The 18,192-nt window shown below is 47.2% G+C and overlaps 5 protein-coding genes across 5 annotated transcripts in view; 1 reads left to right on the plus strand and 4 right to left on the minus strand.

Annotated features, from left to right (window-relative positions):
• PADG_11533 (E3 ubiquitin-protein ligase RSP5) overlaps window positions 1-3,155 on the minus strand; it is a gene marked incomplete at both ends in the record, with an annotated part of 3,433 nt that extends 278 nt beyond the window's left edge. The window contains 9 exons of the mRNA XM_010760690.1: window positions 101-496; window positions 568-708; window positions 774-1,067; window positions 1,154-2,372; window positions 2,451-2,584; window positions 2,658-2,763; window positions 2,889-2,927; window positions 3,014-3,036; window positions 3,136-3,155. Of these exons, the coding sequence (XP_010758992.1) occupies window positions 101-496; window positions 568-708; window positions 774-1,067; window positions 1,154-2,372; window positions 2,451-2,584; window positions 2,658-2,763; window positions 2,889-2,927; window positions 3,014-3,036; window positions 3,136-3,155 (2,372 nt within the window). The remainder of the gene's footprint in view (window positions 1-100; window positions 497-567; window positions 709-773; window positions 1,068-1,153; window positions 2,373-2,450; window positions 2,585-2,657; window positions 2,764-2,888; window positions 2,928-3,013; window positions 3,037-3,135) is intronic.
• A 1,507-nt stretch (window positions 3,156-4,662) lies between these two features.
• Window positions 4,663-5,856, minus strand: PADG_03018 (uncharacterized protein; the record flags this gene model as incomplete). Its single annotated transcript, XM_010759935.1, has 4 exons — window positions 4,663-4,818; window positions 4,919-5,006; window positions 5,358-5,614; window positions 5,791-5,856. 4 exons carry the CDS (start codon window positions 5,854-5,856, stop codon window positions 4,663-4,665), a joined length of 567 nt encoding a protein of 188 aa, XP_010758237.1.
• A 1,133-nt stretch (window positions 5,857-6,989) lies between these two features.
• PADG_03019 (retromer subunit VPS29) lies at window positions 6,990-8,033 on the minus strand (the record flags this gene model as incomplete). Its single annotated transcript, XM_010759936.1, has 2 exons — window positions 6,990-7,109; window positions 7,260-8,033. 2 exons carry the CDS (start codon window positions 8,031-8,033, stop codon window positions 6,990-6,992), a joined length of 894 nt encoding a protein of 297 aa, XP_010758238.1.
• A 1,100-nt stretch (window positions 8,034-9,133) lies between these two features.
• On the plus strand, window positions 9,134-10,387 carry PADG_03020 (alanine--glyoxylate transaminase; the record flags this gene model as incomplete). Its single annotated transcript, XM_010760380.1, has 2 exons — window positions 9,134-9,222; window positions 9,328-10,387. 2 exons carry the CDS (start codon window positions 9,134-9,136, stop codon window positions 10,385-10,387), a joined length of 1,149 nt encoding a protein of 382 aa, XP_010758682.1.
• A 946-nt stretch (window positions 10,388-11,333) lies between these two features.
• Window positions 11,334-17,937, minus strand: PADG_03021 (myosin-1; the record flags this gene model as incomplete). The annotated part of the gene is made up of 12 exons (XM_010759937.1): window positions 11,334-11,779; window positions 11,855-12,390; window positions 12,459-12,709; window positions 12,769-12,860; window positions 12,928-14,625; window positions 14,704-15,186; window positions 15,246-15,291; window positions 15,387-15,611; window positions 16,604-17,329; window positions 17,403-17,490; window positions 17,570-17,745; window positions 17,806-17,937. 12 exons carry the CDS (start codon window positions 17,935-17,937, stop codon window positions 11,334-11,336), a joined length of 4,899 nt encoding a protein of 1,632 aa, XP_010758239.1.
• Between the last annotated feature and the right edge of the window lie 255 nt (window positions 17,938-18,192).

Below are 18,192 nucleotides of genomic sequence, written 5' to 3' on the forward strand. Positions count from 1 at the left end.
ACCCCCCCTTTTCTCAAAAAACCATTCGAATTGAAACCCCCCACCTTTTTTTTTTTTTTTTCCCCCCCCGGGGGGGGGGGGGGAAGATAGGATAACGAACCATGTATGCGACTTGGGCAACGCAGTAATCTCCCCAGACTTCTCAATAGTAAACCGTCTGGGCCCGTCGCTGCCCTGAAGATCCTTGAAGCCATTGACAGGAATGCGCGAAGTACCCGTTGCAAATTGCAGCAAGCGAGACTTTTGCTCCGCATCCCAGGTCCGAATAACCTTCCAGAAATTCTGGATCACTTCGTCCTGCTCCTGGTAGCCGCGGTAGTCTGTGTGTTTCTTCCAGTCATCCACGTCGATGTCTGCGATACCGCCGATGAGGAGTTCCAGCTCGCGCTCGTCAAAGACGTTGACAAGGTCTGCCGGGATGAGTTCGTTGAAGCCGGTTATGAAGGCGTTGAATTGCTCCTCGACTCGTTTTTGGATTTTCCATTCCGTAATAAGTCTGTTGTTTTTTATTGTTCAGATTAGTCTATGATGATGCCGTTCGGGTGGTGAGGAATCAGAAATACATACTCAACATATTGCTTCTTGTTTTCATTGGTAACAGGGATGTTAGAGCCGTTGGGAATCAAGTCTACAGTCTTCCTTTCGCCAAACTGGTCATCATCAATCGAGAACGTCAGCTCATCGAATACACCGGTGATATCATTTTCCCTAGTTGTATCATTAGCAAGCTGGCATTATCGCAAACAGTTCACCTTAAAAATGGTAAGACCTACAATGTCCACGTTAAATTCCTATGGAAATCCTCGTCTACGCCCTCCATATCTTGTAGCGTCACCTTCTTCCTCAACATCATCTTATAAAATGCACCGATGAAGAATGAATCAAGGAAACGACGGTGGAAAATGGCAAGACCAACAACGCGCCCTATAAACTTGAAGTAATTCAAGTGTTCAGGGTTAATGCCTGAGTGTGGGTTGATTTGGAGGGTATAGTTATCGTGGGCAGAATATTCGAAAAGGCAGTAGAAAGGGTTGAACATTTCGTGCGAGAGCAGGAAGAAGAATTCTCTGTTTCGTTTTTAAAAAAATATCTGTCAGAACAAATGCAGTAGATACGATATATTGGCACAGGGTCTGTAGTAAAGAAAACGAACCTGGAAAGACCACCATAATCGAGTCCATCTTCCCCATCGAACTTGATCATCAACCGTTTCTTCAAATCGGAAGCGCTCTGGCGCATAATCTCCGCATACGAATCTTCGAAAATAGCACCTCGTCGAACCTTGACGTGACATTGGCCAGACATGATTCGCAGAGCGGGCTGGGATCTGAAGTAGATAAGCTTGCGCCGGAAATCACGTTTATATTGCGGAACACCTTGGTCAAGAGAAGAGGGCAGCCGAGGATCGTCCCACGTGGTAGTCTTCGTGTTGTGATCAACAAAGTATACCCGTGCCGTATTCGTTAGGCGCATTTCCCAACCACTTGGTAGCGGTCCCAGTTGGGACACAGGCTGTTGTTGGATTGTGGTATTGTTTCCGTTGGCATTCTGGCCATACATGCGAATATACTGCTGTCGACGAGGATCAACCCAGGTGGTTGTTCTCGTGTTATGGTCGACAAAGTATGGGCGACCTTCTGGTGTATATCGCTGTTCCCACCCTGCTGGAAGCTCACCAGTGCCAGCTGTCGTAGCCCCCGTGGCCATCATCGAAACCGCATTTGCATTGGTGGTGCCTGGCGGGGTACTTGTCTGCTGGTTCTCTGGTGGGTTTGGCGAACTTGCGCCGGTTCTGTCCTCTGGAAGCATTCGACTCTGATGGGCTCTGCGTTCCATTTGCATGTTGGCTTCCATTTGGGTGCGCTGGGCCTGCTCGTTGTAGTGCTGCGAAGGCCTTGTCCATGTTGTGGTTCTTGTGTTGTGATCGACGTAATATGTGCGGCCGAGATTATCCTCCCGCCTTTCCCAACCTGCAGGCAACCTTCCCTGGCTATCTTCAAAGGAGCTCAGATTTGCCCTGGAAGAAGCAGATCCATTGGGTTGGTGACTAGGTCCAGTGACCGGGGCCGCGATAGAGGTCGTGGGGGTTGCTGCAGATGTAGCTCGAGCTGAGAGAAGGGCGGAACAGGGAGCAGCAGATGACTGATCGCCAGCCATTTGGCTAGCTGCTGTACCAGCGGCTGATGCGGACGACTGAGGGCGAAGTTGTTGCTGATATGAAAGGTTTGAGGATGGGGGAGCGGTAATGGGCGCCCTTAATGATCCGTTTTGTGGCAGCACAGGCGTTGACAGGTTAGTGGAAAGGTTTATGATCAGTTTCCCGTGGACAACAAGATTATCATTTGACTTCTTCAGATCTCTAGTGAGCATCTCTGCAAGATGGAAGGTTGGAGAGTTAGCATCGTCCTCTTGATCTCGATCGGAAAATGGGAATATGGTGGGCTATTCACCATCGTCACCAACGTCTAAATCAATCACGTCTCCAATGCGCACATTAATAACACCCAGGAAACCCTGGTCCTTCTTCTTGAACTTCTTCTGGTCGAAAATCTGAATGGCGAGAATGGAATCTTCGGTCACCCTCCTAATAGAAGTTGGCAACGCTCGTTAGACCCAGCCACTGTGAAACGTCAATAGAGCGGGTGGGATTGTCATACAGGTCAAAGACTTCATTCCAGTATGGATTGAGTGTTTTCTTGATCACCGAGGTGGTGTGGGTTTGTTCACCACCAACCGTGGCGACTGCGAAAGGGTCGGGAAAGCCTAGAGAGATACTGTGAGCCTAGAGATTCACTCTTTCCCTGCATACATCTACATATATCTATCCATATGTACGAATATATGGATATTTTCTTCCTTCATCAATACCGGGGGAGTGTCCAACTTACGGAAAACATCACGTTTGTAGAGTCCATCAGCGGCGATGACTATAGAGTAAGAGAGGCCGCGGTTATTATGGCGCAGGTGTGATGTGATGATGGTTACAAGCGGATAAAAGGATGGAGATTCTTACTTGTGACCCTAAGATTTGGTTGACTGAAAGAACAGTGGTGTTAGCACAAAGATAGTAGAATAGGAAGAAGCAAATGATACAGAGATGTCAGATGTAGATATAGAGCATAACAAAGAACCTACGCAGGCAAGTTGGAGCCCATTCTGACGACCGACACAGCTCAGAAGGCCGTCTCCGTCTGCAAGGACGGGGTGGACAAAAGAGGCTGGAGACGATGATGCGGGTTTCACATTCACTGGCGCCAGAAGGAGAGAAAAGGCTATATATAGCCAGGAAAACAAGAGAGTGGGGCGGAGGAGGGGCCTGGGAGAGGGGGGGAAGGGGAAAGAGGAAAGGAGATAGATGAGGATGGCAGAGTCGAGATGAAGAAAAGCACAGTGATCCTGGCTGGGAATGCAAGTAGTGAGGAAGTGAGTGATTGTGACTGGGCAGGATGCAAAGTTTCTGATGCCTGATATCAGGATGTCAGATGTCAGGAAGTTAGAATGTATTGTTATTTGCGTTGAGTTGAGGCTGAGCAACACTGGGGCGGGCTAATCACCGGCCCGCAAGGACACTGCTAAAGTGGCGTGCCCAAGAGAGAAGTCAATAGAGAGTAGAACAGCAGTAATTAATTCCGGAATAATTAATAGTTAACTACTTAATTGACGACATTGATTTAAATTGAGCTATCAGGATATTATATGCTGAAGAAGTTGTTACATGAATTTTGCGGGTTACGGATGAGTCTGGGGGGGGGGTTGAACCTTGAAGAACAGCCACCGATGTGGATGAGTATGAAACCCCTCATCTGGAGATGCTTGCATACAGCTATCTCGAGCACTGCTTGTTGCTGCTTCCTACGCTCCTCTTTACATACAACAATGCCGGCTATATAAAAGCATCACAACGCAAGGGATTGTGGTTAGGATCATGCTGTAGACATCTCAATATCCTGCGGATAGCCTTCTATTGTGCCTCTAGATGGGAAGTTTTGTATGCCAATGAAAGCGGCGTCATAACTAATATCTTCGACTATTCCTCTTCATTTTTTTTTTTTTTTAATTCTTTTTCGCTGCTCTTCGATGCCAGTTCAAGCTCCCTTCCTCTCATAAATGGATAAAATTTGATATTCCATCGAATTCCAAACCAAGAAAAGAAACAGAAAAAGAGAAAGGAAAGAAAGAGAGAAATGAAAAAGACAAAAAGAAAAATGTGAAAAAAGAGTCAAAGACAGGTGAGAAGGGAGGAACACATCCACAAGAGCTGCAGAATAAAGTAAGAACAACATAAAAAATAAAATCAAGACCGACAAACAGGACAGACATCAGAACCATCATTATCCCACCAACTTTTGCTTCTGGCTCCTTTCCCATTCCTGCCTCCAACTAACTTGAATTTTCGGAAACTCAAATTCAACATCCTTCGCTAGACCCTATCATATCATACACAAACAATCCCCAATCCCCAATCGCACCTGTTTAATTCGCATTTCGATTCGCGATTGGCTTTGTTGCAGTTCGTGGCCTGGGAAAATCCCGGATAGTATTGCTCGCAAATCCGTTTTCCTTTCCCTCTGCGCCCACTTATCCTATCAATGCGAATTACCCAGCATCTTCAGAAAAATATAAACCGTCCTTCTTTCTCTTTCCCGTTTCTTCCTTCATCGCTCAGTATGGTGCATATCCTCTCCCCCGACCTCTATAGCCTCCACGATATACGCCTCGAGGAAGGAATCCCCCGCGTCCGAATCCGCGACCGATTCCACCCCGGCCACGACCACGACCTCGAGCCATTCCCGGCAGATTGGTTCTTTTGGGGACAACCTAGAAGAGTGTGAGGTAGGTTAGATTAGCGGTTCGTGAAACATCAGAAGCTAGAAAGAGGGATATGGAAGGGGAGGGGGGGGGGGTTGGTAGTTCTCACCTTCAAGTTCCGCCCACGAAAGACGCTCTCGTTCAAAACAAGTGCTTGAGCCACAAGACTCGGCTCCGTGAATTCCACATACGCATACCTGCTTGTATTTTATACCAATTAGCGCTCCATCTCTTGCCAGGCAGCGCGGATGTAATAAAAATATATCTTTTGTTCTCTTCTCTTTTTCTTTTCTTCGCTTCGTTTCAAATATGATCGAAGGGAAGAAGGGGGTGGGGGGAGAGGAAAGAAGAGCAGGGACCAAACCAAAACACACACACACACACACACACACAAAAAAAAAAAGCAAAAAAAAAAAATTAAAAAATTAAAAATCAAAAATTAAGAAAAAAATATATATAAAAAAAAAAAAAAAAATCAAAGCCCCTCGGGGCGAAATAATAGAGAAGAGAAAAGAAAAGAAAAAGACTAGACAAGACAAGTAACAAACCCTTTGGGATGACCAGTGAACTTGTCGAGCAGGATAGTAACCCTGTTTATCGACCCACAGCTCTGGAAGTGCGCCTGGATCTCCTCGGGCGAGGCGCCGTAGTCGACATTCCCGACAAATATGCTCCGTGCATCGATGTCTTCTTTATCCTCGCGCAGGCTCTCTGACTGCTGGTCCAGTGACGCTTGCATCTCTCGTAGCTTGGCGGCTTCCGACTCCATTTCGGCAACCCGCTTTTTCATAGCAGCGATTTCTTCCTGGATTTTGAGGTGTTAGCCCGCGGAAGGGTGGTTTTGAGGAAGATCGTTAGTGCCTGTCGGGAGCTTTGGGAGGCTGGGACAGGGAGCGTAGCAGGGAAAATTGGGGGATGTTTGTGTGGAGGTGTGTGGTATGCATTGGTAGCAGTAGAATGGAAAGCAGGCAGCAGACATACCTCTTCATCACCGGGTTTCTCATGGGTCTCCAGCCGTTCATCAGTAATACCACCTGCGTCAGCCATGGCTGTGATTTGAAGTGGAGGAAGCTCTCTGGTTATTTCTGAGGAGAGGAGCAGGGTGGATTGGCTTTGATAGATGCGGTACTTTTTCAGCTCGTCCCGAGATGGCTCAGCGATGAGGAAGGGGGGATATATGGCTGAAAACCGCAAAATGTCCAACTGTCCAGAGGTGGCGGGTAAAACAACTCAATGTGACCAGTGAGAATCAAAGAAGGAAAAAAAAAAAAAAAAAAAAAAAAAAAAAAAGAGAAGTGGATTCGAGTGATGAGTGGTGCGGGAGGGATGTTTCAGAGAAGTGTTTGTGTTTTCTCTTTTGAATGTCCCTGATATGATGTTAAAATTGTGCTGGAAATGGGGACGATGAATTCATGCAAACCCAGGAATAAACTAACTGCTGTAGAAAGAGATCATGGTCTTTTGGGTCTGGCGCGGGTGACGAATTAGGCATGGCGCCGTATGAGGATCCAACTGGTAACTTGGCCGCTTGCGATAGAAGAGATACGTGGAGAAATCAGACCGGCAGTTTTTGTTTTTATGTTTTGTTGTTTTTTGTTCTTTTATTTTATTCTATTTTATTTTTTTTAAAAAATGAAATTAATAAAACTGTTTTATTGTCCTGCCCTAGAATTGAATATTGGGAACATTTTATATCTTCATGTAACTAGATATACACATCTTTGAAGGACGAAATGAATGTGCCCTCCTCAGATTGAGATATAGCAAGTTAATATAGAAAACCCAGTCGACAACTACAACTCTAAGAGTTAACTTCATTGACTTCTTTCTCGGCCCGACCGCCTAAGACATCATGGTCTCCTCTCTCCCTTGGCCTATAAATACAAATGCGGAGGAACGGAAACCAGGGACATTCCTAGGTGGTCGGTCAAGCAACAAGTATGATAACTATACACTGCAACCCGATCTAGGCTGGGGGAAACCACGAGCATCGTTTGCCATAAGAAACTTGTCGTCAAAAGAGTAGTAAGAATATTTTTTGCGTTTCTAGTGTAAGCCGATATATGCACCATGTTTTAGTAGATGAAGTAGATACTTAGAGAAAAACGAAAACAGACGGAGCAAGCATGAAAAGGACATTTCAACAAATATTTCCCATTACTTCGAAAGTATCAATGCATTCATGAAACGGGAGGGGGTGCTTGTTTACGAAACGAGACTTTCTCGACCGTGACGGTTTCCGCACCCTGGGCATCCTTGCGTAGTTGGTAGACGTAGAGTACGAGCACGTCACCTTGCACCTAGAAGAAAGAAAGAAAAGAAGAAAACAAAAATTGAAATGTCAGTCAGCCAGCCTCTTCCAATCAATGGACAGAGAATAACAGAAGCTGTAGTAATCGGGAATATGATTCAGGAGTAGAGTTGTGGTCATGGGCATAAAGAGAACTCACATCCATCAGACAAAAACTGGGCGTGGGCTCTTCCTCATCCTGCCCCATCCCACCCGCAGTCGTAAAAGCCCCCGTGGCACTCCCCGGATTGATAAAGAACCTCCCTTCCAACTCATACGCTTCAAACTTATGCGTGCCTCCCCACAGCAGGATATCGACATCCATCTGCCGCGCCGCTATGAGGAGGGAATCCGCATCGCCCGGCGGTATGATGGTGTGGCCATGGGTAAAGCCAATGCGCAAGCTGCCGTGTGTGACGACCTTGGAAAGCGGGAGGTTGGGGGAGTCCACGTCGAAGTCGCCCTTGACGAGTTGGAGGTCCGGGGCGATCTGGCGGAGGAATTCGAAGGTGTCACGGTCTGTGAGGTTGCCGAGGCAGAGAATTTGGCCAATTTTACCAGGTGTGAGAAGTTTTTTGAACTGTATTTTAAGGGGGGATGTGTGTGTTAGTATGTGGGGGGCGCTTATGTTTGGACAGAGTGTTGGAAGCAGGTGGTGGTGGTTGGTTGTTGTTGTTGTTGTTGTTGTTGTTGTTGTGGGAGGTGTATTCGCGGGGCTGATGGGGTATGAGAGAGTGTGATTTAGCGAACCTTTGCGGGGAGGTCCTATTTTGTGTGAGATTGACATTAATATATGAGGCTCGCGATCCTTTAACGGGAGCAAGATTTGAACCATTGCATCCAATAGGGTAGAGAGAAGAGGTATCAGGTAACCTACAGGTGCACGGTCTGGGACGAAGAGGTCGCCGATGGCCAGGACCAGACGGGAGGTCATACTTGTGGGAGCGGCTTTTAGCAACCCATTCCTAGAGGATGAATTGTTTTACAGCAGGTGGTCTTTTCTCGTCTTCTTCTTCTTCTTCTTCTTCTTCTTCTTCTTCTTCTTATCCTATCCTATCCTCGTTGTCGTTGACGTCTTTCAGGTGCTTAGCATATGTTCAGCCCGAGGTTGGACTGGAGCTTGCCTGTTTGGCTTGCGTCGCGGCTGCGGCTGCGGCTGCGGCGTCTACACTGATCTAATCGAGTAGAGAGAGGATCCTCGAGTTGACGCCCCAGCCGCCCGAAACCGTAACTGGTTATTCCCAATGGGGTAAGGGTCCTCGGCAATAGATGCGCAGCTGACTAATTCACTGATCAGTCACTAATTAAGTAAGCATCCCACCAGCCAGCCGCCGTAGAACGAGACAAGACGAGACGAGATGAGACGAGATGAGATATTAATATCTTATTCCAACCCCGAGGGTTATATTACATACGACTATGATAAGAGGTAGATTGTCGTATCCTTCAATCAACCCTGTGGTGGAGTCGTGACTGATGGAAATCTTACAAGATAGGGTTTTGCCCTCCCTAAAACATTTATTTTAATGACTCCGTGGGTCGGGATTGTATAGCCGCACTCAGGTCACTTTGAGTAAATCCCTATTTTATAATCTGTGCCAGAGCACATCGGCTCCACTGACTGGTCTCATTCCTGCGTAAATACCTGCTGCCCCTGAAGCATCCTTCGTTGGCGGATCTGCTGAGAAATAGCTTTAAATGTGTTTTTTATAACCGAGAACCCAAATAAGTAGCTGGTTATTTAAGACGTCCAACGAACGGCCTGGCTCCGGCATTCCGATCTGTGGCCCGTTGAACCCCGCAAGCACAGGCATCCTGGCGATCTCACGGGCAAACCCGCGTCTGAGTCTGATCTCTCGACACCTCGATCAGAGACTCCCATTACCCGCCCTGAACACCCCCTTTTCGACCGAGAGATCCGTGTCTGTCGAGCCCGACGATCTCGAATATAATCCCCCCCCGCGAGCCTCACCTCTCCTCAACAACATCATCAACAATCATAATAGCAGCACTACTGCTCAAAGAACCAGAGAAATGTCCACTCAAGCCTCTCACGCTACCGTCCTGATTCCGGGGCCCGTTGAATTCGACCATGCGGTCCTGCAGTCTATGTCCCATTTTTCGTTCGTATCTCTGTTTTATAGCTCCCTGCTATTCCGTACCATATTGCTGTCTATCCTTCACCCAACTAAGATACAACTGTGAAAAAAACTAAACAAATATTACAGTGAGAGCCATGTCGGGCCCGGTTTCGTAAAGACATTCGGCGAATCCCTCACCCTCCTCCGCCGCCTCTTCCAAACCACCTCCACATCCTCTCAACCCTTCCTCCTCGCCGGCAGCGGCACCCTGGGCTGGGATCTCGTCTCCGCCAACCTTATCGAGCGCAATGAAAACGCCCTGGTCTTACACACCGGCTACTTCGGCGACTGCTTCGCCGCATGCCTTGAAACCTACGGTGCCAAAGCAACCCAACTCAAAGCCCCGATCGGCGACCAACCCTCCCTCAGCGAGATCGAACAAGCCCTCAAAGAAAAACCCTACAAAATTCTCACAGTCACCCACGTTGACACCTCCACCGGCGTTCTGGCAGATATCAAAGCCATAGCCGCCCTCGTCCGCCGCGTCAGCCCAGACACCCTCGTCGTGGTTGACGGCGTCTGCAGTGTCGGCGCGGAGGAAATAGCCTTTGATGCCTGGGACCTCGATGTCGTGCTGACCGCCAGCCAGAAGGCCATCGGCTGTCCGCCAGGCCTCAGCGTGGTCATGCTCTCGGGCCGCGCCATCCAGTGCTTCAAGGCCCGCAAGTCGCCGCCCGCCAGCTACTACGCCTCCATCGCAAACTGGCTGCCCATCATGCAGAACTACGAGGCCAGGAAACCCTCCTACTTCGCCACTCCTGCTACCCAGCTCGTGCATGCCATGCACACCACCCTGACGCAATTGATGAGCAAGCCCCTTGCAGGCCGCTTTGCCACACACAGGGCTACCTCCCAGCGTGTTAAGAAGGCTGTCGCAGATTTGGGATTGCAACAGCTGGCTACAAAGCCCGAGAACCAGTCTAATGCCATGACAGCCATCCGCTTGCCGGAGGGCGTAACCCCACAAGACATCTTGCCTCTTCTGGCGAAGAAGGGTGTTGTCTTTGCCGGTGGATTGCATAAGGAGATTGCGTCTAAGTATATCCGCTTCGGGCATATGGGGGTTAGCGCCACAGATCCTACGCGGCACGATATTGATAGGGCAATTGCGGCTTTGAAGGAGGCTTTTGCGGAGCTGAGGAAGTAGTTTGTTTTCCCGTTGTTGAGAGCGACGTTTTTCGTTTATTGTTGAACATATAAATATATACTATTATAAATTTTATTATTATAAATTTCTTTGGTGTCTGTTTATAAAGCGGTGAGGGAAAGGGAGTTACTTAGTGCGATAAGAGAGATAAAATGATACAAAAGTTTCTTAATCCCTTGATACACTAAATGGTTGGGAAATGTCACTTATAACTATGCGAATGAATTGAAAAACACTAAGACCTCACTTTTAAAAGTTGTTGCCTCGATTGGTTTCTCGTATGAGAACGAGACGAGAAAAGAATAATCGCAACTGACCACCTGTAAAACTTTCTTAGCAACGGCTTCCAATTAAGACTACCTAGGTATCTAGGAGCTTCATATGAACTGACTGACTGACTGTCTGTAGAAAAGCGTTGACAAGAAAGAAGATCGATCCCTCCTGACTGAGCTATTTTTAACATGTATCGTAGTGTACAGAGTAGAAGCAAAGCAACTAAATTAACAACCACAGGCAACTTAACTTCAGAATTCATAACAGCAACTAAACTAAACCTACATCGCTTATCTATCTCTTCTCTGTGCAAAAGTTTATCGAGGAAAGGAAGAAAAACGGGAGGCATATAGGAAGTTGCCAAATGCACAAATCGGGCGTCAGAATCAAGATATTCACGGGGTGAATGTAGGGAAGGAATGCAACGGTAACTAATGCAGATGGGTTGAATAAGTTGAAAGGGAAAACGGAAAATGTTATTACGAGTCAACGTATTTGGGGGAGGAGAGGGGGGGGGGGGGGGGGGAATGGGGTTTGGGAAATAAAAGGACAAAACAAATCTGATAGGAAGAAAGGAACAAGAAGCAGAATAACTATCTATGAAAAAAAAAAGGCCAAGTAAAACCAAAAGATTCGCTCTCCCGTATCTAGACATCAAGACACATCTAACCGTCTACCAATCATCATCATCTTGCGGCTTCATCGCACTTTGCCTTTGCCTCAACGCCTCCGCAAGCCCCCCCGCAAAATTATTCATACTATTCGGCGTCGCACGACCGCTCCCACCGGGCGAATCCTGCGAATTCATGCTAACCGCACTGTCTCGTGGAGTCGCTGGTGCCGCAGGCTTACGCCCCGCAACTGGCCGCTTGGCGGGCGGAGCGGGCGGGGTGGGCTTGGCTTTTGCAGCTGCGCGGGAGGCGCCGTTGGTGGTTATGGGGTTTACGGGGTTATTATTATTGTTGTTGCTGTTGGATATAGTAGCGGCTCTGGGGGCTGAAGGGGGTGGTGGAGGAAGTGGAGGGGCTGCTGCGGGCGTTGGAGCGACGATTTCTTCTAGGTACGCTTCTGGTGCCCAGCCTTGGGCGGAGGTTGTGGTGTTCATGCAAAGCCACCAGCCTGCGAACGGGTTAGTTTAGTGTTTTGTTGGATGAAGGGAGGTTGGGTTCAGGAAGATTGGTATGGGTACCGTACCGTTTCCTTCCTTTGCCATGATTTGGACTATTTCGCCCACGCGGATGGAAAGCTCATTGGTGCGCTCGCTGTTGAAGTCATAGAGAACCTTAGCAGTGTCTTTTTTGGCTGCGGGTGGCGCGGCGGGAGGAGGAGGAGGAGGCGGAGGAGGCGCTCGAGCTTGCGCCGAGTTAGTTCTGTTATGGCTGGCGGAAACGGTCGCAACAGGCTGTGGTACAGGCCTGGATGTTGTAGTTGCAGGTTGGGCGATAGCATGCGGCAACGGCTGAGCTGCTGGTGTTGGTCTTGACGCAGCTGGCCGTGATGCCAACTTTGATGGTCCTCCACCGGGTCCGCCAGGACGGAGTAGTTTGCCCTTGGTGATAGGCTTTCCGGCCACCTGCTTTGGCCTTGGAGTTGGCCTTGATACTGAATTTGGAGGTTCTCCCTGGCTGGTATGGATCGTTCCGCTTTTATATATATCGTCACGAGCAATTGCAGGATCTTTCATGGTCTTAACTATTGCTAGCTTGCCGGGCTTCTTGTTATATTCAATTCTGGGCGGTTGTTAGATCGCAACTCAAGATGATAAAAATCAGTTTTAAGGGGCAAGAGACAAACTTACACGTCAGCGAGTTTAAGATTGAGTTGCCCATGGAGAGCATTGGAAAGGTATGTGAAAAATTCCGTTTTGAACACACAGTTGATGAGCGGGTCTGGCTCTTGAGCAGCGCCAACTCCAAGAGCAAACCAGTCATCCTTCAATTTCGAAGCGCTAACGAACTTGATTGCGCCGACAGATATTGTTCGTTCCGCTGATATGTTCAGCTGGTGGTTCACGACGCTTTGCACGACAATGTAAACATTGTGGGAGGTCTTTTTAACGAGGCTGGTTAGCAAAGAATAACTGTAACTCCTGGCAGGAGTGCACATACAAGAATTAAGATACGTGGTGCAGGTTTACTCGAACGACCGAATTTAGTAACAAGGAGTTCGCAGCGGCAGGAAAATAAGACAGTTTCGGATTCTGACGTTGACAAGTTAGAATTGTTTAGTCGTTTCTCCATAAACTTATATATTAGAGCGTCACTTACTACCAATGCGAACGGAATCCCTGATCATCTCTCCTGGACCACCAGTGTTACCAACACCAAGGTAATCACCAAGGAAGCGTCGTGAGCCAACAAGACTGTATCTGCGTCTCTCTTTCATGCCACCAAGAATCTTGTGTCCCTGGTCTCGTAATTTGATATATTCCAGACCTCCTGTGACTCGTCTCCAGAACCTCTGGATTCGGATAGCGCACTCGATTCTGTAGCGGAGATAGTTGCGCCAAGCACGTTGGATACGGATGGCCATATTATGCCAGTACCTATCGCGCATATGTTCAAGGGCAAAAATGGTTTCGGGAGTTTTGATGAATGCTTTGGTGGTGCCCATTTGGTATTCCTCTGCTGGGATACTGGTGTCCTTCAAGATCTGCCTGGCTCCAGATTCGGCATCCCCAGTCCAAGTGTAATCACCAGCATAGGAAGTCTTTGGCGACAATAGGTAGAAGCGCTCGACAAATTTGTCAAAGGTTTGACGGTAGGCAAACCCAGCTCTCCGAATCCTGACGTTCTCTTGTAAACCCAAATATTTAATCTGATGCATCACATTACCGACATTGTACTCGGATGGCGACTTGTTGTCGTTTGGTTTTATCGTCCGGATATATGATGGCTGAGCCTTCATTAGTGTCGCGACAAGGTCATTAGCAGATGCTTTGATTTTGTCACCGGCAGTTGGTGGTCGTCGCTTGTCGTCCTGATTAACTTGGTCGGGGAAGAGTGTATGTACGAAACTGTTACTACTCGAGCCTACTAGGTTAAGTAAATCTTTCAACAGTTGATCCTTATTTTTGTCCGTCATCCCTTTGACAGTATAGCCTACATCACCAGCGTAATGCTTGACGATGAATTGGCCCTGTCGCGATTCGAAGTTAGGATTCTGGCTAAGGAAATTCAGTCTTCCCACGAATGTCTGATCAGCAGCACCGGAGTCAGCATGTGCGGTTGCACAAGCGTCATTCAATGCAGCAAAGATCCCGGGAGGTCGTTTGTCTTCGATCAAGGAGCACACGACTTTGTTATCAAAGTAGGTGATTGGAGTCCACTTGATTTGTTCACGGGCGTATTCTTCTTGTTCCGTCTTCAAGGTTAGCTGGATGAAAATTTGTTGCAACTTTTCGTTTACATAATTGATACAAAGCTGTTCAAAGGAGTTCTTGTCAAAAATCTCAAACCCATAAATATCCAGGATACCAATGGAGTTCGCGACAGAGCCCCTAGCTGCGAGGGAGGCATTAACTCGCTCAACGATCCAATCGAAAAGGTTAAAATAAAGAGCCTTCGCGAGTGCATCTCGAACAGCGGTGGCTTGGACAGTATTCAAAGGAACTTCGTATACCGATCCTCTTCGCCCACCCCGGGCTGTTTCCAAAATTCTCAGGGTAAGAGCTTTGCTCACTTGGGCAGAGTCTACTTCTAGTAGATACGCAACGAAATCAACAACGGATTGATCTGTAATTGAGGCATTTGAACTGTCGTCTTCAACAAACTGCATATTTCCAAGCCATAGGATAGCGGAAAGAATGCGGAAGATATTATCCTGTTCAGCCTGAGACAAACCAATAATTCTCATGGCTTCTAAGGTATCTTTGAAATCCATCGCATCGTCTATACCTGAGACATCGAAACACTTCGAGCGGCTTGTATACACGTATGATTGGGGTTGCTGGATACCAAAGTTATCTATAATATTTGTTAGTTGCAGCAACTCACATATGGAGAACTAAAGAACCAAGTCACCACATATGACGGTTCACCCACCTCTATAAGCCTGTGGAGCAGCTTTTGTAAATTGATAAAATATATGGAAGTTTCGTTCATTCGTTATTTGTCCAACGACTCTAGATTTCTCGAGGAGGTAATTGGTAATTGTCGCACCGACGGGTTCGCCAACGGAATTAAATTGTAACTCCAAATATTTTCCAAAGCGAGAGGAGTTATTATTCCGCAGGGTCTTTGCATTGCCGAAGGATTCGAGAAGGGGGTTGGTCGCCAGTACCATGTCTTTGGTATGCTGAATAGAAGAATCACTGCCACCTGATACATTTGCAATATACTGCATCAGTCGCTTGGCGGCTTCAGTTTTACCAGCACCGGATTCTCCTGAGATAATAACACATTGGTTCTCCTTGTATGCATTCATGTTATAATACGCGGATTCAGCGACGGCAAAAACGTGCGGTGGAACCTCAAGTCGATTTTTCCCACGGTAGGAATCAAGGACTTGGTCAGTATAGATACCCACTGTAGAACTATCAGTATGGAAACTTCGGGGTTTGCAGTAAGCTCGATTATCAACTTACGGTCTCTAAAGGGGTTGACAGAGACAAGCACATGGCCGATATATGTCTAGATCAGAGGAAGCTGTAAGTAACTGTGACACAGGGGCAAAAAGGAAAGGTGAGGGTGCGATATAGTCAGGTGTTTCCAAATGGCAACCATACATAAATTTCTCCATGTTCAAATCTCTTTTTCAAATTCTCATTTATGGCCTCATTCGACACTTTACTGAGGAGCGTGAGATCTGATACTCCAACCTCCTTCTTCTTTGTGCTTTCGAACACGGCCTTCTTAACCTGGGGCTTTCCCACTGCCCCACCCTCAGCATGCCTGGAGCGTCCAAAGCCACGACCCTTCTTTTCAGTATCCCTTGGGCGTCGCGAATGTCCCTAAAGATAGAAATAGTTAGATATATAATTGTCTGACAAGGTTAGATATATAGATGGGGAAATATAATCCACATGTGCCTACCATCTTCTTTGGGCTCCTTGGAGCGTGCGGGTTGGATTATGTCCGCTGGATGGAAGGGAGTATTTATCCACGTACTCCTCGATGAAGCGATGCGCTCGAGACAGAGCAGCAAGAGCATGAAACCTCTCGTCTTTTTTGAATACCTGGGTGTAGGGCACAGAAGCAGAAATAGGAAATAATACAGAAAGGAAGCACAATAAACCATGCAATCAAAACAGGCGGGTGGTTGATTGGTGTTTGACAATGGATAGTCTTGGACGACGAATTGACGCCCGATGAATGATGATGATGCGGCGCTTATTGAGACTGCGCCACGGCCATGTGGCGCTCAGCCCCTACTTAAGTAATCCGGGAACAACCGCAATTAATAGTTACAGTCGCGGCACTAAACCACTTTGGGGTGAAGCTTATTGTTTACAGGGCTTAATCTTTAACACATTTAAAGAAGTCTCCGTTCCTCTTGAATCTTTGACAATGCATCTTTAGGCATGAGTTCGTGAACGATTGGGGCTATATAAAGGTTTTCCGATTGAACAAAAGAGAGAGGCTTTGATATCACACACGTTGAAAAAGACTGGAATTAGGGAAGTGATATGAACACTAGAGTATCTGAGCGGAAGTTGCATTAGGAGGTATAAGAAAGCAGAGATGATATGCACAAAACTATATTTAAATGTACATTTGTCAGGCACTAAGCACTCCGTGATACATGCATTGAAATCATTCAAATTTCTAAAGGGGTATCAGAAAACACGGCTTCCAATATATAACTTGGCTTTCCAAAACTCAATTAGGTGTTGGTATGGAAGTGGCCCCGATATGGTCCATGGATTACACCTCATTTGGTAGCTTGATGTGGTGATGGGGCAGATGTGGGCAACTGAGCAGAGCCATTCGAGGGTTGAGATACCGCTGAAAAGTCATCAGAAGCGACAGGTTTTTTTGATCCACGAGCATGTATATCGTTGATTTCCTCCAGCTTAGATATCCGAAAATAGTGGACAAGTCGAGATTTCCAACCAAGTTCTTCGGTTTCGGCCTCGGCTTCTTCAACATTCCAAACATCTTTGGGTAATATTCGTTGCATGTTTTTGGGCGACTGTTTCTCCAGCTTTGCTTTCAGTTGAAGAACTTCACGCTCCAGGGCAACAAGACCGCGCCGAGCCGCTTGTTCGGACTCTTCTAATTCCGCAAGTCGATCTGCCACATCCTCTCTTCTCGATGTTTCTTTTCTCCGTGACCTGAGCGCCTCAAATACTATCAAACTACCAGCGACTATAAATAGAAAGGTCTCACTGATAAAAGTTGCTCCGGAGTCAATAGCCTTTGCCTCTGAAAGTGGTCGGATTCGCAGCGGCGGAGGCGGTTTGGGCGGCTCTTGTGCCTTCTCCTTTTCCTTGGCAGCAAGGGACTCTTCCAGCTTGATTTGCGCTTCTGTCTTCACGGTAGCGACTTGGGGTTTGTGTTTTTTGGCCTGGGATTGAGCAGTCTCGCGTGCAGCCTGTTTATCTAACGCAGCGGAACTCTGTAGGAGGCCCAGTCGCATGCGCATATCCACCCGATGGATGGCTTGGGCGAAGGAGACACATACCCGTCGGAATCGTTCATGTTCGCGTGCCTGTGCCTTGATTTGGTTCTTGATTATGGCATCCAGTTAGCTTCCAAGGCTGATAGGGACAGAGCGGCTGCGATTGCTGGCTCCGGCTTACAGCAATGGGTTTGGATAGTGTTCGAATAACCAGGGAGGAAAGCTTTAAAGTTATCGACATCTCTTGACGGACTGGATGTTGTAGCTCTCTGCGATGTTAGAAAAGGGCAACGCCACGATAGACGCAAGCATGTCACAATTTGCGTATCTGTATATATATCTCCATACATTCGTCGAGGACTTGGTGCCTTACCGATGCGCCTTTGAACCGTCGAAGGTTGAACTTTCGGCTGAAGCTGGGGATACGATACCCTAAAGATATTTCGAGTCAAATTACTAGTTCCCGCGGCCCAAGCGAGCGCCGTTCGCTGATTGGCTCGTGGACTAGGCTCAGAATACAAGCGCTAGAACCAAAAGAGCTTAGCGTTTGTTGACATTTATTGCGTTTCCGGGCCAATGTTTACAATATTCCACTTTGAGAAAACTAAACCGTCGTCAATCCCCTTCAACTCCATCCCATCGATGAGACCAAGCGGTGAATTGCTGGAACGGTGCTCAGAAAAGCTCCTGGTTGTGGTATCCGAATAGAGCAACATCTTTTTTATGGTAAATGATGTCTTTTGTTCTACATGCTGGTATTGTGCACATCGCATTGCTATATATCCTTGTTGTTGTTGTGTCGAGTCTTGTTCTTCATATTTAACTCAAAAGGCTAATCATTTCACATTTGTTCGACCACAGTCCAGCTTTTCGTTTTTATTTTGAGATTAATCCATGAAAGCTAGATCTAGTTGTGAAGTGTTTGTTCGTTAATATCATTTTGGATTGTTTGAAATCTCCTCACCGCAATC

The sequence above is a fragment of the Paracoccidioides brasiliensis genome (genome assembly GCF_000150735.1).
Source record: "Paracoccidioides brasiliensis Pb18 unplaced genomic scaffold supercont2.3, whole genome shotgun sequence".
NCBI lineage: Eukaryota > Fungi > Ascomycota > Eurotiomycetes > Onygenales > Ajellomycetaceae > Paracoccidioides > Paracoccidioides brasiliensis.